General features: G+C 35.0%; 1 protein-coding gene across 2 annotated transcripts in view; it reads left to right on the top strand.

Annotated features, from left to right (window-relative positions):
• The window catches only part of VPS13B (vacuolar protein sorting 13 homolog B), a 794,525-nt gene that overhangs the window by 81,062 nt on the left and 689,227 nt on the right, over window positions 1-24,236 (top strand). For both annotated transcript variants that reach the window (XM_063079322.1, XM_063079323.1), the window contains exons 13-14: window positions 13,929-14,120; window positions 18,798-18,967. In XM_063079322.1, coding sequence (XP_062935392.1) covers window positions 13,929-14,120; window positions 18,798-18,967 — 362 coding nt within the window. The remainder of the gene's footprint in view (window positions 1-13,928; window positions 14,121-18,797; window positions 18,968-24,236) is intronic.

The following is a 24,236-nucleotide window of genomic DNA, read 5'->3' as shown; positions in this document are numbered from 1 at the left end:
TTAGCCTAGCTATATTGGTTTATCTATTTTGTTTATCTTCTCAAAAAACTAATGTTCTGTTTCACTGATCTTTTGTATTTTTTTTTTGTGTGTGTGTGTGTGGGGGGGGTGTCTCTATTTCATTTAGTTCTGCTCTGATCTTCATTATTTCTTTCCATCTACTAATTTTGGAAATGGATTGCTTTAATTTTTTGAGCTCTTTGAGGTGTAGTATTAGGTTCTTTATTTGAAATCTTTCTGTTCTTTTGATGTAAGTGTTTATTGCACTAAACTTTCCTCTTAGTTCTGGTTTTGCTATATCTCACAGGTTTTAGTATGATGTGTCCTTATTTTCATTATGTTTAAGAAATGTTGGACCCATAGGTTGTTCAGGAGCAAGTTGTTTAATTTCCATGTGTTTTATAGTTTCCACAGTTTCACTTTTTATTGATTTCCAGTTTTAACACTTTGTGTTATGGAAAGATACTTAAAATAATTTTAGTCTTTTAAATTTTGTTGAGACTTGATTTGTGACCTCACATGTGGTTTATCCTGGAGAATGTTCCATGTGCTGATGAGAAGAGTATATATTCTGTATTTATTTGGTGAAATGTTTCATAGATATCTGCTAAGTCCAGTTGGTCTAATGTGTAGTTTTAATCTTGTTTTTCTCTGTTTATTTATTACCTAGGTGATGTGTCCAGTGTTGAGAGAGGTGGATTCAGGTCTCCAACTATTATTGTATTGGGGTCTACCACTTTAGGTCTAATAATGTTTGCTTTGAATATCTGGGTTCTCTGATGTTGGGTGCATATATATTTATGGTTGTTTTGAATGCTGGATAGATCCCTTTTTTGTTATATAGTGACCTTTTTTCTTGTCTTTTTTATGGTTTTTGGTTTAAAGTCTTACTTTATCTGATGTAAGAATAGCTACTCCTGCTTGTTTTTGGTTTCTACTTGCATGGTATATATATTTTTCTATCCCTGCACTGTTGGTCTGTGTGTGTCTTTATAGGTGAAGTAAGTTTCTTGTATAAAGATTATAGTTGGGTCTAGGTTTTTAAGCCAGTCAGTCAGTCTGTGTCTTTTGAGTGTACAATTTAATCCGTTTACATCTAGGAATGTTATTGAATGGGATCATCTTACTCTTGCTATTTAATTGCTTTTTGCATGGTTGATTCAAATATTTTTTGTTCCTTTCATTCCCTTTTATTGTTTATCTTAGGTGTGTGTTGGTTTTTGAGATGGTATGGTACAGTGTCTCCTTGTTCTCATATCTGCTCTATGAGTAGTGTTTATTCTTTCTTGTGTTATCATGGTGGTGAGTATCATTTTTTGGGTTCCAGGTGCAGGACTCCCTTAAGGATATCTTGTAGAGCTTGTTGTGTGGTAGTGAACTCTCACAGCTTTTGTATGATTGGGAAATATACTATTCCCCCTTCATGTCTGAGGAATAGCCTTTCTAGGTGTTGTATTCTTGTCTGGCAGTTTTTTCTTGTAGTACTTTGAATATATCATCCCATTCTCTTCCGGCATGTAGGGTTTTTGCTGTTAAATCTGCTTTTATTCTGATGGGGATTCTCTCGTAGGTGACTTGATGATTTTCTCTTGCTGCTTTTAGGATTTTCTCTTTCTCTTTGACTTTGACAGTTTGACTACATTGTGTCCCAGAGAGGACCTTTTTAAATTGAATGTTTGGGGACCTTTGAGTCTCTTGAATCTTTTACTCCCAAGTATTGGTAATCCATATCTCTACCAATACTTGGGAAGTTTTTCACTGTTATTTTATTGAATATGTTTTCAATGCCTTTTCCTTTCTCCTCCCCTTCTGGAACACCCATGACTTGGGTGTTTCTGCACTTAAGGTTGTCTGGTAGGATTAATAGATTTTTTTCATTTTTTAAAATTCTTTTTCCTGTTGTTTTGGGTTTTTTTGTTTTTTTTTTTTTGTCTGCGTCAGTTATTTTGATAAGGTTGTGTTTGAGATCAGAAATTTTTTCTTTTGCTTTCTCACTCTGCTGCTTATGTTCTCAATTGTAGTTTTTATTTTGTCGAATGTGTTTTTTACTTCCAAGAGTTCTACTACATTCTTTTTTCATGGTATTTATCTCTTTGTATATTCCCTCCTTCATGTCCTGGGGTTTTTTTTTCTCATTTTGTTGTGTTGTCTATCTGTGTCTTCTTGTATCTCTCTGAGTTTAAGATTGTTAGTTGGAATTCTGTTTTAGACATTTCAAGATTTTCCTGTTGTTTGGGGTCTGGTGTTTGAGAATTATAGTATTCCTTTAGTGGTGTCACTTTTTTTTTTCTTTTTTTGTATTTCTAGTCTCCCTACATTGATATCTGGTTGTCTGTTGGAATGGTTTCTTCTATTACTCTGGGGTGACTGTTGAGGAGAGAGAATTCCTCCTGTAGATTTGTTACATATTGCCCATTTGGTGTTGTATTTTTGTTTTGGTTCTGGGTATATTTAGTAGTCTTAGTACTTCTGAGTAGACTTGGTTTTTCTGGGTAGACTCAGTAGTTGTGGGTAGAATCAGTAGTTCTGGGGGACACTGACAGCTGCATCTGTGAGCATCTGTGGCAGCTGGTACTGCCCTGGTGACTGGATATCTGGGGTTGTGTGTGTGACTGGGGCTGTACTGGTGGCTAGACAGCTGGGACCACGTGAGGCAGTGGAGCTGCGCTGGCAGCCATGGCAGTTTTGGCTGCAATGGTGACCAGTTAGTTGTGGTGTTGTGGCCTTGTGGGTGACTGAGGCTGTGCATGCTGCTAGATGGCTGTGTGTTGGTGTGGCTGTGTGGGTCCTGGATAGCTAGACACAGGTGGGTAGGTGGGATTGTGCGGGCTGCCAGGTGGTTGGAATGACTTGGGTAGCCGGGGTCACTTGGGCAGCTGTAAGACTGAAGCTATGCAGGCAGCCAGGGCTTCATGACCAGAGTTAGCCATCAGGTTGGGTGTGCTGAGTGGGATGAACTCCTGTGCAGGAAGAAGGGCAGTGGCTCTAGGACTAGACAGTGGCACAGTCAACAGCAGTGGTATGGGCAGGCTGTGGCTGTTGTATGAGGAGGGTTACAGCTGGAAATTGCTCATGGCCAATGAGATTCTTTCCGCCACAGGGAATATTCCTCCTGGCTGATCCTATTATTAGAGATGTGGTGGTAGCTAAAGCTGCATGCCTTTTTCTCCTCTTTATACCACGCTTCTTGGTTTTTGTGATCCACAGTCCTCACCAGGCTCCCACTTCCCTCCCACTCCCCGCATACTGATGCTCTCCCAGCAATGCTCTCCCCTGTACTTTGCTGTCCATTTCTTGGTCTGGTTCCTTTCTGTGGGAGGATTGTGCATTGGGCACTTCTAGTCTGACATCTTGCCCTGACCTTGAGGAGTTGATCTTGAAATAGTTTTTTTTTTTTTTTTTTTTTTTTTGATTAAGAGACATCTTAAAGTAATTTTCTGCCTTTCCTTTTGTAATGGTTTCTAAATGTTGGTGTTCTTTTTGGTCAACCCCTGTATTCATTTCTTCCCCCAAACTCTCTCCTGAGGTAATCTCATTATTTTCCATGGGTTTATATATTGTTGATGCCTGTATTTGCAGTTCTAGTCCAAACTTAATTTCTAAAGGTTCAGAATTGAATATCCAGTGGCTACATGACATTTTCACTTTTGTGTCTCGTAGATATCTTAAAACTAAGTTGTTAATATCCCCATGAGCATCTGCTGCCTCTGACCCTCCTTTATTTTCAGTCTCCTCTTTTTAGAAAATTGTACTATAATCTTCTAGTTGCTCAAAACAGAAACCTAGGGATCATCATGATACACTCTTTTCTTATCTGCTAGTATCTAACCCATTATCAAATTTTATCAAATTTTACCTTCAGAATCTATCTTTCTTTCTTTTTTTTTTTGTCTTTTTCGTGAACGGCACTCAGCCAGTGAGTGCACCGGCCATTCCTATATAGGATCCGAACCCACAGCGGGAGCGTTGCCGCGCTCCCAGCACCGCACTCTCCCGAGTGCGCCACGGGCTGGGCCCTTCAGAATCTATCTTGAATCCATCCGTCTCTTGTCAGCTCCACTGTTATCATTCTCATCCAATCTACCATCATCTTGAGGTTCTAACAGCTTTCTTACTGGTCATCCTACTTTCACTCTTGCCCTCCTATAATTCATACTGTAAGCCGACTGGCTTAATCCCCTTGTTAAAATCCTCATAGGCGTCGCATTTTTTTATTTAAAAATAAAATTTAAATAGTTTACCAGATTTTGGTCCTGAGTTACTTGATGGGTAGTGATAACCACCAAGAAAGCTAGAGAAAAAAGAGGAAAGTTTTTGGAGGAAAAGATGAGCTTTGCGGTACCTGTGGACATTGAGATGGAAATGTTCCTTAGCCTATTTGATATATGAAAGTGCAACTCAGAAGTCTATATTCTAAGAACTTTGCCGGTTATTATATTGTTGTAGTTGCCGATTGTAATGTGATAAGTTTCTTCTTGTTCAGTATAATGTCTTATGAATGTGCTGTGGATTTGGTATCTTGTGAAGAGCTGGAGCATGAAGTAGTCACTTTTCAAGTAAAGGAAATCTAGCACTGAAAATTTTATTTGTGTATATGCTTCTGCTGCTGTTTTTACAAGATAGAAAAATGATTTATATTTGATAGATTTTTTATATATTTCCTTCTGAGAAGTTGGTAGTTTAACTTTTTAATTTTCTGTATTTTCCACTTCTGTGAATGTTATATAATGTTATAGAGAACTTATTACCTAACTTTTCTTTTTAAACAAAATGTCGGAACCTAACGTACATACAGAAATTCATCCATTTATGCACAGTAGCAAAGTATTATAAAATGAACACCTGGTATTCCTCACACAAGCCTAGGAAAAGGACATTGCTAGCTGAAAAGCCTCCTGTGTGTTCCTTTTCTACCACAGTCTTCCCTCTTCACTAAAAGAAACTGCCATTCTGAGATTTGTGGGAATTGCTTTCTTGCTTTTGGTTTACCACTTAGGCATCTAGTTTCTTAATTGTGCAAGGTGATTTTCTTTTTGAGAAAAACAATAAAAGTCCACTGTTAATTTAACTTGTGAATAACATGTATAAATACCTTGCTGAAAGCTAGTTGGAGTTTTGAATTTCATAGAAGCCACTGGATTCTAAATTTAAAATGCATTATTTTCAAGTTTCATTATTACTTTAAAAATGTGTTTATTTATTCACTAAATAGTCTGTTCATTTATTCCTTGCTTACGTGTAGGTAGCTGAGTTGATATATGTTTCTCATTGTGAATTTGTATGTATTCATAAAGTAATGATGATGATAATAATAGGTAATATTTATTGGTTTTAAATGCAAGTCTGTAAGTGTCTTACATGTATTACCTTATTTAATTCATGTAATAACCCTATAAGGTAGATAATGTTATCCTTATTTCACAAGTGTGGAAACAGCCAGCTGTATGTAGGTTAAGTAGTTTTTATTTTATTTTATTTTATCACTATACAATGTAGTTGATTTTTGTGTCCCTTTACCCATTTCTCCCTCCCCCTTCCCTCTCCCCTCTCCCACCCCCCTCTCCCACCCATCAACATCATATCTGTTCCCTTGTCTTAACGAGTTCAAGGAATTGTGATTATTGTGTCTTATTTTCCACTGCCCCTGTTTGTTTGTGTCTTTATTTATTTATTTGTTTTTAGCTCTGACAAATAAGTGAGAACATATGGTGTTTCTCTTTCTGTGCCTGACTTATTTCACTTAATATAATATTTTCAAAGTCCATCCATGTTGTTGCCAGTAGTAGTATTTCATTCTTTTTTTATAGTGGAGTAGAATTCCATTGTGTAAATGTACCACATTTTCCGTATCCACTCATCTGATGATGGATATTTGGGCTGGTTCCAACTCTTGGCTATTGTAAAGAGTGCTGCGATGAACATTGGAGTACAGGTATCCCTTTGGCATGATGATTTCCATTCCTCTGGGTATATTCCAAGCAGTGGAATAGCTCGGTCATATGGTTGATCTATCTGTAATTATTTGAGGAACCTCCAAACCATTTTCCATAAAGGCTGCACCATTTTACAGTCCCACCAATAGTGTAGGAGCGTTCTTTTTTTCTCTGCAACCTCACCAGCATTTATCATTCTCAGTCTTTTGGATATTAGCCATCCTAACTGGAGTGAGATGGTATCTCATTGTGGTTTTGATTTGCATTTCCTGAATGCTGAGTGATGTTGAGCATTTTTTCATGTGTCTGTTGGCCATTCATATATGTTTCTTTGAGAAATCCCTAGTCAGCTCCTTTGCCCATTTTTTAATTTGGTTACTTGTCATTTTGCTGTAAAGTTGTTTGAGTTCCTTTTATATTCTGGATATTAATCCTTTGTCAGATGTATATTCTGCAGATATTTTTTCCCACTCTGTTGGTTGTCTTTTCACTCCATTTATTGTTTCTCTTGCTGTGCAGAAGCATTTTAGTTTGATATAATCCCATTTGTTTATTATTCCTTTGGTTGCCTGTGCTTTTGGGGTCCTATTCATGAAGTCTGTACCCAATCTTACTTCCTGGAGTGTTTCCCTTTGTTTTCTTTAAGGAATTTCATTGTGTCAGGGTGTATATTTAATTCTTTAATCCATTTTGAGTTGATTTTGGTGTATGGTGAGAGTTAAGGGTCTAGTTTCATTCTCCCTCATATGGATATCCAGTTTTCCTGGCACCATTTGCTGAAGAGGCAGTCTCTTCCCCTGTGAGTAGACTTGGTGCCTTTGTCAAAGATCAGATGGCTGTAGGAGTATGGGTTGATTTCTGGATTCTCTATTCTATTCCATTGATCTGTATGCCTGTTTTTATGCCAGTACCATGCTGTTTTGGTTATTATAACATTGTAGTTTAGTTTAAAGTCAGTGTTCTGCCTCCAGCTTTATTTTTTTTGCTCAGAATTGCTTTGCCTATTCGTGGTCTTCTGTTATTCCATATAAATGTTAGGATAGTTTATTCGATTTCAGAGAAAAATGTCATTGGAATTTTGATGGGGATTGCATTGAATTTGTATATCACTTTGGGTAGTCTGGACATTTTCACAATGTTAATTCTTCCAATCTAAGAGTATAGGATATCTCTCCATCTTCTTGTGTCCTCTTTAATTTCTCTCAACAGTGATTTGTTGTTCTCATTGTAGACATTTTTTCACATCCTTGGCTAACTTTATTCCTAAGTATTTTATTTTTTTGGTGTCTATTGTAAATGGGCAAGCTTTCTTAATTTCTTTTTCTGCATGTTCACTGTTGGAGTATAGAAATGCTACTGATTTTTGTGTGTTGACTTTGTATCCTGCAACTTTGCTGAAATGATTTATCAAATCTAAGAGTTTTTTTGTAGAGGCTTTGGGCTGTTCAATATATAGGATCATGTCGACTGCAAACAGGGACAGTTTGACTAAATGTTTTCCATTCTGTATGCCCTTTATTTCCTTCCCTTCTCTGATTGATCTGGCTCGTACTTCCAACACTATGTTGAATAGGAGTGGTGAGAGTGGGCATTCTTGTCTAGTTCCTGTTCTTAAGGGAAAAGCTTTCAGCTTTTCCCCATTCAGAATGATATTTGCAGTGGGCTTATTATATATGGCTTTAATTGTGTTGAGATATTTTCCGTCTATAACTAACTTGTAGAGAGTCTTTATCATGAACAAATGTTGAATTTTGTCAAATGCTTTTTCAGCCCTTGTAAAGATGGTTATATGGTTTTTGTGTTTGATTTTATTGATGTGGTGTATTACATTTATTGATTTGTGTATGTTGAGCCAACCTTGCATCCCTGGGATGAATCCCACTTGATCATGGTATATAATTTTGTGTATGTGTTGCTGTATTCTGTTAGCTAGTATTTTATTGAGGATTTTTGCATCTATATTCATCAAGGATATTGGCCTGTAGTTTTCTTTTTTTGTTGTATCATTGTCTGGTTTTGGTATCAGGTGATGTTTGCTTCATAGAATGAGTTTGGGAGAATGGCCTTTGTTTAAATCTTTTGGAATAGTTTGTAGAGAATTGGTATCAATTCTTCTTTGAAGGTTTGGTAGAATTCTGCAGTGAACCCATCTGGTCCTGGGCTTTTCTATGTTGGGAGCCTTCTGAAAACAGCCTCAATCTTTTTTTACTGTTATTGGTCTGTTCAGATTTTTCTGTATCTCCTTGGCTTAGTTTTGGTAGTTTGTGTGTGTCCAGAAATTTATCCATTTCCTCCAGATTTTCAAATTTGTTGGCATATAGTTGTTTATAGTAGTCTCTAATGGTTTCTTGTATTTCTGAAGTATCAGTTGTAATATCACCTTTTTCATTTCTAATTTTTGTTATTTCAGTCTTTTTTCTTCTTTTCATAGTTAGCCTTGCTCATGGTTTGTCAGTTTTATTTATCTTTTCAAAAAGCCAACTTTTTGATACATTGATCTTTTGTATCATTTTTTCGGTTTGTATTTCATTAAGTTCTGTTCTGATCTTAATTATTTCTTTCCATCTGCTAACTTTCGGTTTGGATTGTTTTTGTTTTTCTAGTTTTTTAAGGTGAAGTGTTAGGTTGTTTTCTTGCCATCTTTCCATTCTTCTGAGGTAAGTATTTAATGCGATAAATTTTCCTCTTAGTACTGCTTTTGCAGTATCCCACAGGTTTTGGTATGATGTATCATTATTTTCATTAGTTTCAAGAAATTTTTTGATGTCCTGTTTAATTTCTTCTTGGATCCAAATGTCGTTAAATAGAATGTTGTTTAATTTCCATGTGTTTGTATGGTTTCCAGAGTTTTGTTTATTGATTTCTACTTTTAATCCATTGTGATCTGAAAAAATAAATGGAATAATTCCAATTTTTTTGAATTTGTTGAGACTTGCTTTGTGACCTAATATGTGATCTCTCCTGGAGAATGTTCCATGTGCTGATGAGAAGAATGAATATTCTGAGGTTGTTGGATGGAATGTTCTGTCGATATCTGTCAAGTCCAGTTGGTCTTAAGTGTTGTTTAGATCTTGTGTTTCTCTGCTGATTCTTTGCCTACATGATCTGTCCAATATTGATAGTGTGGTGTTCAGGTCCCCTGGTATTATGGTATTAGGGTCTATCTCATTCTTTAGGTCTAATAGTGTTTTTGCTTTATAAATCAGGCTGCTCTGATGTTGGGTGCATATATATTTATGATTGTTATGTCTTCTTGATGGATAGATCCTTTTATCATTATATAGTGGCCTTCTTTATCACTTTTTATGGTTTTTGGTTTAAAGTCTATTTTATCAGATATAAGAATAGCTGCTCCAGCTCGTTTTTCATTTCTATTTGCATGTAGATCTTTTTCCATCCTTTCACTCTTTAGTGTTTGTGTGTCTTTACAGGTGTGTTGTGTCTCTTGAAGCATATAGTTGGGTACACCTTTTTAATCCAGTCAGTCAGTCTGTGTCTTTTGATTGGGGAATTTTATCCTTTCACAGTAAGAGTTGTTATTGAAAGGTGTTGATTTACTCCTAGTATTTTGTTGATTTTTGATTGGATGTCTTAAGTATCTTTTGTTCCTTTCTTTCTGCTTTACTGTTTGTCTTGTGTATTTCTTGGTTTCTTGGGGTGGTAGGTAAACTTTTTTTCTCTTTATTGTTAGCATTTTTATTTTACTAGTGGGTTTTGTTTTTTCTTGAGTTTTTATGGCAGTGATGGTTGTTTTTCAGGTACCAAACCCAGTACTCCCTTGAGAATTTTTTCTAAGGCTGGTCATGTGGTGGTGAACTCCTGCAGTTTTTGTTTGTCTGAGAAATATACTATTTGTACTTCATTTTGAAATGATAGCCTTTCTGGGTAAACTTGGCTGGCAATCTGTGTCTTTTAGTATTTTGAATATATCATTCTATTCTTTTCTGGCTTTTAGGGTTTCTGATGAAATGCCTGATGTTAGTCTGATTTAGGCTCCCTTATAGGTGACTTGATGCTTCTTTCTTGCAGCCTTTAAGATTCTCTCTTTGTCTTTGAGTTTTGCCAATTTGACAATGACATGTTTTGGAGAGGACCTATTTCAGTTGAATATGTTTGGGAATCTTTGAGCCTCCTGAGTCTGAAGATCTGTGTCTTTCTCTATAGCTGGGAAGTTTTCTGCCATTATTTCATTGAATATATTTTCAATGCCCTTTCCTTTTTCCTCCCCTTCTGGAATACCCATGATTTGGATATTTGAGCATTTAACGTTGTCTGTTATCTCTCGTAGATTTTCTTCAATGTTTTTATTTCTTTTTTCTTTTCTTTTTTTTGTCCACCTGTGTTATTTCAAATAGTACATCTTCAAGGTCAGAAATTCTCTCTTCTGCTTGTTCTAGCCTGCTGGTTACACTTGCTGTTGTGTTTTTTATTTTGTTGAATGAATTCTTCAGCTCTGCAAGCTCTGCTACATTCTTTCTCAGGGTATTGATTTCTTTGTACGTTTCTTCTTCCTGGTCCTGTATACTTTTTCTCATTTCATTGTGTTATCTAAATGAGTTTTCTTGTATCTCATTTAGTTTCCTTAGAATTGTTGCTCAAAATTCCTTGTCAGTCATTTCAAGGACTTCCTGTTCTGTAGGATGTAGAGCTTGAGAGTTATTATTACCTTATGGTGGTCGTGTACTTTCTTGATTTTTCATATTTCTGGTATCTTTCCTTCGGTGTTTAGTCATTGTGAGAGGGGATTTCACGGTCCACTCATTTGATCCTAATGTCTGGGTAGGATCCTGCAGGGACTGCCAGTTTGGCATGGCTGCCTCAGTGCCTGTGGGCAGGAGGCTCTGTGCTGCGGGGACTGGCCTAGGCTGAGAGTTCCGCAGTGGCACCTACCTGTTCCGATGTGGATGGGCCTGGCGGCTTTAGGGCCTCTCTGGGCGGCACGCACTGGCCTGGACTGGGAGTTCCGCAGCAGCTCCTACCTGTTCTGGTGCGGATGCCTTGGGGCATGTGGTCCTGGCAGTCTGGGGCCTCTCTGGGTGGTGCTTGCTGGGTTGGGCTGGGAGTACTGGGGTAGTGTCTCAGGTTAAGTACCTTTATCAACGTCACACATGTAGTATGTGCGATTTGAAGTCAGCAATTCTAATTCTATAGCTTTTATTCTTAACTACTCTGTTCAGTTTTCCTTCTTTCTTGGATTACTTGAAACAAGAAATTTGTAGATGGTTTAGTATTTACGAACCTAGGGAAAGTATTTTGAGTTTCTTCGAGAAGATAATTGTAAATACTTTAAAAATACTTTATTTAAAATGATTGGTTTGTTGTGACTTGACATTTATTTGTTTCTGTAGTCTACATGATCAAAAATGCCCTAAATTTTATCTGAGTAAGCATATAAATGCATATTGAATAAATACTTTCACAAAGTGTATTGAATTGTGAATGTTTGAAAGAATTGATTTGGTATATTTTAAGTAAGTTTATGATAGTATCTAACTAATGTAAGATGCTAGTAAATACTGTAGTAAAAGGAACTTGTATTATTTATTTTTGTGTTAATATATGATGCAATAGTACTTTGCCCACATTATATGATGGCATATAAATAAAAAATCGGTTAATAAATTTCCTGTGCTACTGTTTGATATGGATGGTAAACATCTTCTGACAATTATCTTTTTATTGTTGTTATGGTACTCAAAAGCAAACAAAAAAATTTAAGAACGAAATTGAAATATTTATGCTTAATATAACTGTTTAAATATATATTATTGTTGTGACTACAACATTTCTAGTCTTTTCTAATTAGGTGTTTATTACAAATGTTATGGACCTAAAGTAGATAGCTGGAATTGTAATATACAACAGGAAGATTTTAGCGACAATCAATTTAGAGGCATAGTAAGAGATAAAATTGAAAAAATTTAGTTATTGAATGAAGGATAAGGATGAGAGAGGCATCATAGTTGATTGCTACAATGACTGGAATGGTGTTTGTGTTAATTTAAGGGAATGCTAGAATGGAAGGATTCTTGATACCTACATTATTCTCTCTAAGGATTAATTTTGTGGTTCCAGTGGGGGGCTAAAACAGGTTCTTTTTTCTTTAAAGTTATGAGTCTTACAGAGAGACTTAGACTAATAAGGTATAAGTTAAGTACATGTAAACTTTAATGTGAACCAGTGGGGGAAGAAAGCAGGTGAATCTCTATAGAGAGGACAGTTAAAGACATATAAGAAGTCTCTCATCAGTGAAAGTAGGGTTCCTCACACACTGACAACAGAAATCGTTGGTAGTTGTTTTCATAGCTTGCAGATTTCTAAGAAGACCGAGTCCTTTCTCTTCTGATAAGAAGAAGATGACTCTTCTATCAGGAAGTATAGGTAGATGGGGATGGGGCTGGTATAAGCCTTTGGCTGTTCTGGAGAGACTGACAAGTCCTTCCTCTATTAGGATAGCTGAATATTGTCATGATTGTAAATAGAGTAGCCAAACATTCAGGGGGCTAGAGTGGCCAAACACGTTGAGGGTGCAGAAGTAAATACCTTGCTGAAAATATATAGCTAAAAGAGAGTTGCAGTTTTATATTACAGAAAAGCCACGAGCATCTAAATTAGAACTGTGTTATATTCAAGTTTCATTATTGAGGGAGGGATACATACATATATATAGTCTATTAGATTCTATTATTTTAGAAATAATTTAATATCTGAAAGAAGTGTCTTGTTATAAAGTGCTATTTGTTAGGAAGCCTAATAGCCCTTTAAACACCTATAGCAAGGCATTTTCCTTGGTTTTTGAATATCTTGCTTGGTAACCAAAGTTCTTCTGATTATCTTCAAAGTAGCCCTAGAAATATAATCGTTTTGGCTATGAAAAGTAATGGTTTTTGATGTGAATGGTGTGTTATTTATACCTAATTTCTAATGTAAGTCTATATTAATTATATATATCATAAAATATATATAAGATTAACTGTATATTTTATTTGATGTGACATTTAAGTTTTGTGAGCTTATAGATTTTAATTCTGCCTATTGAGCCATCTGGTTAAGTATGTATGAATAATAAATTTGATTTATTTTTGTCTGTGCTACTGACAGTAAAGACTGAATTGTACTCCTTCGTGTGAAATGATGGAAATGTATTTTTGTAAAGGTTATTAGAAGATGTAGAAACAGAATTTTTTTGTTTAAATAGTCCTTTGTAGGTTCTAAAGGTAATTAAATGCTGGTAAGCCTTAATTTTTTCTTTTTGTTTGAATAAACCAAATGGCTTAAGAATAAAAAGTTATTGTATGTTATTTACAATAATGGATTTATGTTTTAAAACTGAATTTCTAGTATAAAAAGTGTATATATTAGATAACAAGAAATAGCTGTAGGCAGAGCTAAGAATTTTTTTTATAGAACAGTCTTGATTCCTTTTAGTATATGGGCAGATGAGGGATTGAGGAACTAGGATTCTGCATCATGGAGCATGGCCACGGTAATTTTATTGTGGAAAAAGTTCAAAGCAGGTAATACTTATTGTTCATGTCCCTGGTCATTGTAAAACTCTCAAGGCACCCTGTAATTATAAACAATCGAATTTTCAGTGAAACTTCTAAGATAAATTAGTAATAAAACTCAATTTCCTCAAAAGTTCCCCTTCCCAGGTCAATATAATAGTATTATATGTAGAATTATTGGATATGAACCAATTAGGTTTTGCAAAGTAATTTCTAAGAATGACCATTTTGATTTATACAGCAGTTGTTATATTTAAACAGGTAATAGGAATAATAGCTTTTTAATCAATTGCTTTTGTCAGTAATATCTTGCTGTCTGCATAGAGAAAAATACAGATCAGAGGAGTTCTCTGTATCCAGCTGATTGATAATTGGTTTTAAGGCATTATGCTATAAGCTAAAAAGATGAGAGAGGAGTAATATCAATAATGTATACTTGGTATATTTGATTGCTTAAAATATTAATATAAAATTTAACTTCTCATAGGTTCTGCAAATCAGCAAGACTTTTCTTTAGGGAAGAGTGAAGAATTGGGAACAGTCCAGGAGAAGTCTTCCAAAAGCCTTGTTATAGGTCCTCTTGATTTTCGCTTGGATAGCAGCGCAGTGCATAGGATTTTGAAAATGTTTGTTTGTGCCTTGGAACATGAATATGAACCATATTGTGGGATAAAATCAGGTTGGTTTTTTTGGCTGAATTCTGAATCTGTGGGAAGTTGATTTGAATGATTATATAGTTCAATCCTACTTTGCTAACTGTTCTTTTTTAGTGTATTTTTACCTATCTGCAAGGACTTTTATGTATTCAGTTGTTATCTTAAATTCTTTAAACTTGTGTGTGGAAGTTATAGGAGAGGTCAGGATTCGAAAATGATTTGCATAAATACTTTATTTGCTAGTGTTTGTCACACCTTTTTGATACTCTTTCAGGTGTATACCTGTGAAATATGACTTTTTTTTCACATTTATGGATTCAAAGGAGCCAGATATGAAGATGGGCTCTAAACATGCAGTCTTTTAAAGTTGTTATACTGTATTACTTATTTTTATTTTTATTATTTTTTATTGTTATATTTTTATTTTTTATTGTTATCTTTTGACACAGAAGAGTTGTACATATTTATGGGGTAAAGTGTAATGTTCTGATATTTATATATGTTTTATAAAAATCAAATCAGGGTATATAGCAGAAGTATCACCTCCTGCATCTATCATTTGTTTGTAGTGAGAACTCTAAAAATCTTCTCTTCTAACTATTTTGAAATATGCAATGCATTATTTTTAACCATAATCAACCCCAACATGCAATAGAACACCAGCACTTATTCCTCCAGTCAAACTGTAATTTTGTTCCTGTTGACCAATCTCTTCCTCCTCCCCTCCCTATTTTCCTTAGCATCTTGTAACCACTATTCCATTCTGTATTTCTATGAGATCAACTTCTTTAGGTTCCACACGAGTGAGATCATGCAGTATTTGTATTTCTGTGCCTGGCTGATTTCACTTCATATAGTATCCTCCAGCTCATCCGTGTTGCCGAGAATGACAGGATTTCATACTTTTTTGATGGCCGAATTGTATTCCATTTTTTGTATATACCACATTTTCTTCATCTGTTCATCTTTTGATGGATACTTAAGTTGATCCACATACTGGCTATTGTGAATAGTGCTACAATAAACATGGGGGTGCAGATATCTCTTTGACATGCTGATTTCATTTACTTTGGATATATATACCTAGAAGTGGAATTGCTGGGTGATATGGTGGTTCTATTTGTAGTTTTTTGAGGAACTGCCATACTGTTTCCTGTAATGGCTGTTTTAATTTACATTCCCATCAACAGTTTGTAAGAAGAATTCCTCTTTCTCCACATCCACATCAGCGTTTGTTATTCTTGGTCTTTTTGATAATGTCCATTCTAACTGGTGTAAGGTGATATCCCATGGTGGTTTTGATTTGTATATCCTTAATGATTAGTGATATTGAGCCCTTCTTCATGTACTGGTTGGCCATTTGTATGTCTTCTTTTGAGAAATATCTGTTCAGGACTTTTGCCCTTATTTTAATCAGATTATTTATTTATTTGCTATTGAGTTTGAATATTTTATATATGAGGGTACTTCAAAAAGTTTGTGGAAAAATAGGTTGAAAGATAATACGAATATTTTCATGAACTTTTTGAAGTACCCTCGTATATTTATTCTTTATTTGAAGCAGTTTATCATCTCAAATGTGATGTCTATAAAATAACTGCTAGCTGACTTTAGTTCAATATATAGGCAGTCCTCACTTTGCATGGTGGTTTGTGACTATTAAAATGACCATGCACTCTTTACAATAGCCAAGAGTTGGAACCAGCCCAAATATCCATCATCAGATGAGTGGATACGGAAAATGTGGTACATCTACACAATGGAATACTACTCAGCTATAAAAACGAATGAAATACTGCCATTTGCAACAACATGGATGGACCTTGAGAGAATTATATTAAGTGAAACGAGTCAGGCACAGAAAGAGAAATACCACATGATCTCACTTATTGGTGGGAGCTAAAAATTAATATATAAATTCACACACACACACAAAACCGGGGGGGGGGGGGAGAAGATATAACAACCACAATTACTTGAAGTTGATACGACAAGCAAACATAAAGGACATTGTTGGGGGGGAGGGGGGAGGGAGAAGGGAGGGAGGTTTTGGTGATGGGGAGCAATAATCAGCCACAATGTATATCGACAAAATAAAAAAAAAAAAAAAAAAAATGACCATGCAAAGTGATCTCAATAATCAATGGGAAAAATTAGAATTGTTCTACAATTTTTAGAAATTGTCAAAATATTTAAAACTCTGGTTATACAAATGTGTATAGAAATGAAAGAAACAGTAAAAGGAATAGTAAAAAATTACTGAAGTGTTTTATTTCTTTGAAAAAACTTTTTAAGAGTTGTTTGAAAGTTTTTATCTCCTTGTATAACCTCTGTGATGGAGAGTCTTTCCTGTACTTTGGCAAATTGTCATACTCCTTTCTAAGTTTGGATAAGATTCCAACGTTTTATCCTGTATACTTTTAATGTTGTGAAAATATCCGAGAGTTCTATAACGGGAAGTATTTGCTTGCACCACTTCCTCTGGGACTTCATCCTTTTTATCACAGCCACTTTCCTTATCTGTGTCAACAACTTTGTCTTCACTAAGTTCCTCTAGCTACATATCTAGAGTCTTTCAAAAGTGGCAGTGTCACATCAACTCCTTCTTCTATCACTCCATTTATGTTTGATTAGAATTTCACTTTCAGTGTTGTTTTTGTTACTTTGCTATACTTTGATCTTTGATCGACACTTTTCTGTTTAGATTATTCATTTTTGTAAAATGTCATGTGGGTTTACCAGTGATGAATAAGGAGGCAATACAACTTACATGCTTTGCTGTCTATGCATGAGCTAAATAACAGATGTGCAGTAGCCAGTATCCAAAACTGACACAATTTGAAGAAGTGATGTGATTAGTCATTGATCATGGTGTTCATCTGTTTTTTAACCTAATGATTTTTGGAGTGAAAAACTAGTAGTTTGTAATTTATGCAATTACTCACAATTAGTGTATTGCGACAACTGGTATTTGAACCATGTAGTTTGGGAACTAGCATTTTTTAACTGAACTGTGATAACTGAAATTCTTATGTACCAGCACTTTGCAAAGTGAGGGCTTCCTGTTCATTCAGGTATACAAATATATGAGTGCATATGTATTACATCTTAAGTTTTTAGCAGTTCTGCTTCAATCTATTCTTTTTTAAGCTTTTTATTGAAGTACATATATATAAAGGAAAATACAGAAAACCTAAGGGTATGTATATAGTTCTGTGCATTTTGCAAACTAAAACCACATCTACGTAACTAACTGTTCAATAAATATAAACTTACCAGCACTTCAGAAGTTCCCATTGTGCCCCCTCATGGCTACTATTCTGACCCTAAGTGTAGCCATGGTTCTTACTTCTAACAGCATTGGTTTAGTTTTGCCTATTTTTGAATTCCTGTAAATGGAATCACTTAGAGTGTGCTCTTTTGTCTCTGGCTTTAGCTCATGTTATATTTATGAGATTTATTCTCTTTGCTGTATAGACTCCCAGTTGTGTGAATATAGCATATCTTATATATCCATTTTATTGTTGATGAATATTTTGGTTAGTTTCTAGTTTTTGGCTGTTTTGATAGTGATGCTACATTGTAGTACATGTCTTTTGGTAAATATATGTATACATTTTCTGTTGCGTATTTATGAGTGGAATCACTAGGTCAAAGGATTGCCTATGCTCACCTTTAGCAGATATATCTTTATATAGTGGTTGAGCCACTATATACTCCTTCCAGCAATATAGGAGTTTCAGTTGCTCTTGATTAAATTATGGCCTGCTGCCAGTTTTTTTTCCAGCCCATGAACAGAGAATTGTTTTTATATTTAAAAAAAATTATATGAAATTTAATTTTGAGTTTCCATAAAAAAAGTTTATTGGAACTATAGCATGCTCATTCAGTTATATATTGTTTGTGTCTGCTTCTGTGCTACAGTGGCAGATTTGAGTAATTGTGACAGAGACTATATGGCCTACAAAACTTAAAATATTTTCTATGTGGCTCTTTACAGAAAAAAATTTCTGACCTTTACTTTACATGTTTGTTAACACTTATTCTCAGTCTTTCTCATTTTAGCCATTCCAGTGCCTGTGTAGTGCTATCATATTGTGACTTTATGTGCAGTTATCTGATGCCTAATGATGTTGACCAACTTTTGACATTTTTGGCCATTTGGATATATTACCCTTTGCTTATTTAAGTCTTTTTTGCTTATTTATCTATTAAATTATTTGTCTGTTTTTAAATGATTTTTAAGGAGGTTGTCAGTTTTTTTTAACATGCTGTGGATACAAGTCCTTTGTGGAGATATCTGTCTCTGTGTGTGTGTATGTATGTATGTATGTATGTATATATGTATGTATCTATGGCAAATATTTTCTCCCAGCATGCATCTTGCTTTTTCATTTTCTCAATGGTATTTTGGTGACCAGAAGCTGTCATTTTTTAAAGAAAGAAATTGGGAATTTCTTAAAGATTAAAAAAAAAAAAAACTAGTATATTTTTATATAACAAAAATTTATACATTTACATTTGAGAGTAATGTATTTTATATGTGTTAAAGGTAACTTATTATCTTACAACTGCTTCATGGTTGGAAAGAAAACAGAATTTGACCTTAAAATTTGGGGAACTAATTGATTAATTTTTCAGTTGTTTAAGAAAATTATTTACAAATATTTTTCATTAAATTTTTATCATTTTCATTTTAGATATAAAGTATGAAAATGAAATAATACTGAATCCTGAAGAAGTGGCTTCTCTGGAGGAATATATTCCTACTCGACATACAAGTGTTACTCTCCTCAAATTTACCTGCACAATTTCCATGGCTGAGTACAATTTGCTGGACCATTTGCTACCTGTCATTATGGGAGAAAAGGTATATTTTGCAATTTGTTACTCCCCCCCACCCCCTTGTGTGTGCTTTTTGGTCATTAAATAAAACAGTATTTGCTTATGTAGTTGTCCATGATAAAGTAAAAGCAACATAACTATGATTGTTAATTCTTAGAAAGTAGTTTTAAATATATATTTTAATAAAATTAAGTTAAGGCTATGTAAAGAAAGTTGAAGAGCATGGGCCTAGAAGTCAGACCGTATACTAGCTATGATATCTGAGAGGTTGCTTTTTATCTCTAAGCCTTGTTTTTCTTTTCTGGGGGGAAAAAAAAATGGTGATTAAGAGATCATCTGGAGAAAATTTCATTGGAGAAAATTTAAATGTCAGTATTTTCTGTCATTTCCATTTTTGCTATCTAACTTTTTTTAATCTTTTTTTTTAGAGCAGTTTTTGGTTCACATTAAAATTGAGTGGAAGGTGCAGAGATTTCCCATATACTCCTTGCCCCCACACATACATAGCCTCCCCCCATTGTCAACATCCCCTGCCAAAGTGGTACATTTGTTATAATTGATTAACTCACACTGGCACATCATTATCACCCAAAGTCCATAGTTAACATTAGGGTTCACTCTTGGTGTTTTACATTCTACGTGTTTTGACAAACTTATAAAGACGTGTATCTACAAAAACAGTATCACACAGTGTAGTTTCTGTGCCCTAAAAATCCTCTGTACTCCACCTGTTCATCTCTCCTTCCCCCTAACCCTGGGTAGCCACTGATCTTTTTACTGTCTCCATAGTTTTGCCATGTTCAGAGTACCATATTGTTGGAACAGTATGTAGCCTTTTCAGATTGGCGTCTTTCACTTAAATATGCATTTAAGTTTCCCCCATGACTTCTCATGGCTTGATAGCACATTTCTTTTTAGCGCTGACTGATATTCCATTTTCTGGATATATCACAGTTTCTCCATTTACCTGCTGAAGGACAGACATCTTGGTTGCTTCCAAGTTTTGGTAATTATGAATAAAGCTGCTATAAAATACCTGTGTGCAGGCTTTGTGTGGATATAACTTTTCACCTCCTTTGGGTAAATACCAAGGAGCATGCTTGCTGGATTGTATGGTAAGAGTATGTTTAGTTTTGTAAGAAACTGCCAAACTGTCTTCTGTATGGTTTTGAATTCCTACCAGCAGTGGATGACTGTTCCTCTCTTGCTCCACATCCCTGCCAGCATTTGGTGTTGTTGTTGTTTTGGTTTTTCACTGTCTAGTAGGGTGTAATGGTATCTGTTTTAAAAATTTTTGTTTCCCTGATGACATATGATGTGGAGCATATGTTCATATGCTTATTTAACATCTGTATATCTTCTTTGGTGAAGTGTCTCTTTAGATCTGTTGCCCATTTTTAATATGGTTGTTTGTTTTCTTAATATTGAATTTTTAAGAGTTCCTCGTATATTTTGGGTAACAGTCCTTTGTCAGAAATGTCTTTTGCCAGTATTTTCCCCCAGTCTGTAGCTTGTCTTCTCATTCTCTTGACAGTGTCTTTCACAGAGCAGAAAATTTTAATTTTAATGTAGTCCAGCATATCAATTCTTTGTGCTTTTTGTGTTGTATCTAAAAGTCATCATTATAGCCATGGTCATCACTTTGTGTCTTTTATGGAATTGGTCACTTTAAAATTGAGTGTAAGGTACAGAGATTTTCCATGTACTCCTTGCCCCCACACATAAATAGCTAGGTTATCAAATTTCATCTAGGTTATCAAATTTGTGGACATAAAGTTGTTTATAGTATTCTTTTATTATCCTTTTCATGTCAATGGGATTTGTAGTGATGGCTCTTTTTCATTTCTGATATTAGTAATTTGTGTCCTCTTTCTTTTTTTCCCAATTAGCCCAGCTAGAGACTTATTGATTTTTATTGATCATTTCAAAGGACCAGCTTTTGGTTTCATTGGTTTTCTCTATTGATTTCCTGTTTTCAATTTCATTGATTTTTGTTCTACTTTTTATTATTTCTTCTGCTTACATTGGAATTAATTTGCTTTTCTTTTTCTAGTTTCCTAAGATGGAAGCTTGGGTGATTGATTTTAGATTTTCTTCTTTTCTAACATGTACACTCACTTAATGCTATAAATTTCCCTCTAAGCTTCACTGTTGCTGCATCCCACAAATTTTGATTAGTTGTGTTTTCATTTTCATTTGATTGAAAGTATTTTTAATTTTTCTTGTGATTTTTTTTCTTTGACCCATGTGTTATTTAGAAATGTGTTGTTTAATTTCCACATATTTTGAAATTTTCCAGTTATGTTTCTCTTATTAATTTCTAGTTGAATTCCATGGAAGTCTGAAAGCAGACATTGTATGATTTGTGTTCTTTGAAATTTGTTAAGGTGTGTTCTGTGGCCCAGAATATGATCTATCTTGGTGAATATTGCATGTAAGTTTGAGAAGAATGTGTAGTTTTCTGCCGCTGAATGAAGTAGTTCATTGATGTCCATCATATCCAGTTCATTGCTGGTGTTGTTAAGTTCAATTATGTCCTTACTGATTTTCTGTCTGGTGGATCTGTTCATATGTGAAAGAAGGATTTTGAAGTCTCCAAATGTTATAGGGGATTTATCTGTTTTTTCCTTGGAGTTATATCAGTTTTTGCTTCATATATTCTGTCGCTTTGTCTTTAGGCATATACATATTAAGGATTGTTATTTCCTCCTGCAAAATTTACCCCTTTATCATTAGTTAATTCTCTCTTTTTTGGGGGGGGTGGCTGTCCGATACAGGGATCCGAACCCTTGACCTTGGTGTTATTAGGCCATGCGCTAACCAACTGAGTTAGCTGGCCAGCCTTAATTCCCTCGCTATCCCTGATAAATTTCTATGGTCTGAAGTCTGTTCTGTCTGAACTTAATGTGACTGTTCTTGCTTTATTTTGATTACTGTTAGCATAGTATATCGTTCTCCATCCATTTATTTTTAATGTAGGTGTGTAATGTAGGTGTGATATGTATCTTTATATTTACAGTGGGTTTCTTAGAGACAACAGATTCACTCTGACAGTCTTTCTTTTGGTTGGTGCATTTAGATCATTAATGTTTGAAACGATTATTTATATGCTTGGGTTAATATCTACTGTATTTGTTAGTGTTTTCCATTGTTGCTCTTGTTCTTTGTTCCTGTTCTGTCTCCCACTCTTTTTCTGCCTTTGCCTTTTGTGGTTTTAATTGGACATTTTATATGACTGTATTTTCCATTATCTCTCTTCTATTAGTATACGTAGTAAAACTTTCTTTTTACTCTCTTTAGTTTTTGCCTTAGAATTTGCATTATGCATTTATAACTAATCCTAGTGCATTTTCAAATAACACTTATACTACTTCACAGGTAGTGCAAGTTCCTTATAATAAAATAATACAAATTCCACCCTCCTGTCTCTTGTATCATTTCTGTAACTCATTTTACTTACATATAAGCATACGTAAGCCTACACATATGCTCACACACACACACTCACACACACAAGCATACATAATTGAATACATTATTACTTTTATTATTTTGAACAAGATGTTAGTGTGTTAGAGCAATTAAAAATACGAAAAATTTTTATTTTACCTTCGCTTACTTACTTCTCTGATGCTCTTTATTTAGGTGTGAGTTTCTGACCTTTACCATTTTCCTTCTCGTTGAAGAATTTCTTTTAACAGTTCATATAAAGCAGGTTTACTGGCAACATATTCCCTCAATTTTTGGTTGTTTGAGAAATGCTTTTTTTTTCTCCTTCGCTTTTAAAGGATAATTTTGTGGGGAATTCTAGGTTGGTGGTTTTTTTCTCTCAACACTTTAAATATTTCATTCCACTGTTCTTTTACTTTTATAGTTTCTGAGTAGAAGTTGGATATAATTCATATCTTTGTTTCTTCATTAAGGAACAGCAAAATTGACTCTTTTGTTAAGGTACAGTAGTTTCTTAAGATGGAATCTACTCCTGCTGAAGATGCTGTGATCATTACTAAAATAACAAAGGATTTAGAATATTACATAAACTTAGTTGATACAGCAGTGGCAGGGTTTGAGAGGATTGATTCTAATTTTGACAGAAGTTCTACTGTAGGTAAAATAGTATCAGACAGCTTTGCATGCTGCAGAGAAATCTTTTGTGAAAGGATGAGTCAATCAATGTGGAATGATTGACTTCATTGTTGTCTTATTTTAAGAAATTGTCACAGCCACCCCAGCCTTCAGCAACCACCAGCCTGATCAGCCAGCAGCCATCAACATAGAGGCAGGACCCACCACCAGCAAAAAGATTAGTATTTGCTGAAGGCTCAGATGATTATTAGCATTTTGTAGCAATAAAGTATTTTTAATTAAGATACATACTTTTTTTAGACATAATGCTACTGCACACTTAGACTGCAGTATAGTGTAAACATTATGACTCACTTTATTGTGATATTTGCTTTATTGTGGTGGTCTGGAGGTGAATCCGCAGTACCTCTGAGGTATGCCTGTATTTTGTTGCTGTTTTTAACTTTTTCAGTTTACTTTACAGTTTTGGCAGTTACTATTAAGATATATTCTCAAGGTCAGAATTTCTTTCCCCAGCCATCTTTGGTCTTCCAATAATCCCATCAAAGGGAAAAATGCCAGTGAGGAGGAGTCACTGAGAAGGCAGCCCCCAAATCTGCATAAAATTCCCTTCAGACTGTTGGCTAACTCTTAAGCTTCTCGTGCAACAGGAGGCTTCAGGAAACACAGGAAAACAACAGCTAAAGAGCAGAATACATTTGACCCTTGAACAAGGTGGGGGTTGGGGCACAAAGCCAAGCCCAGTTGAAATCTGAAAATTCAAGTACAAGTCCCCCCTTGCATTACTTAAGTAAAGTAACTTAAGTAGGCAAGTGAATTAAATAAGTAATTTAAGTGGTTAAGTACTTAGGAACCTCCTCTATATATGCAGGTTCCACGTTCTGTGAATACTGTATTTTTGATCTGTGGTTCGTTTAGTCAGCTGAAGTGCCACCCATGGTTGTGGAGGGCCAACCGTATTAAATTAAAAAAGTCCATGTATAAGTGGACCCACACAATTCAAACCCATGTTGTTTAAGGGTCAGCTGTAGACATTGCACTATCTGCATGATGCTGATAGTATCAACAATTAGAGTCCAAGCCCTGCCTAGTTTTCTCCTAGGGCTTTCCTTTGAGTCCATATAAGGGCCACACCCTAGGAGTTAAGTACAAAGTGGAATAAATTAGTCCTAAAAGAGCCTAATTCCAGTCCTGGACAGGATCGTGTA

Source organism: Cynocephalus volans, chromosome 15 (genome assembly GCF_027409185.1).
Source record: "Cynocephalus volans isolate mCynVol1 chromosome 15, mCynVol1.pri, whole genome shotgun sequence".
NCBI classification, from domain to species: Eukaryota; Metazoa; Chordata; class Mammalia; order Dermoptera; family Cynocephalidae; genus Cynocephalus; species Cynocephalus volans.
The sequence above is the reverse complement of the archived record's forward strand: the minus strand, read 5'-3'. Positions and strand labels throughout refer to the sequence as shown.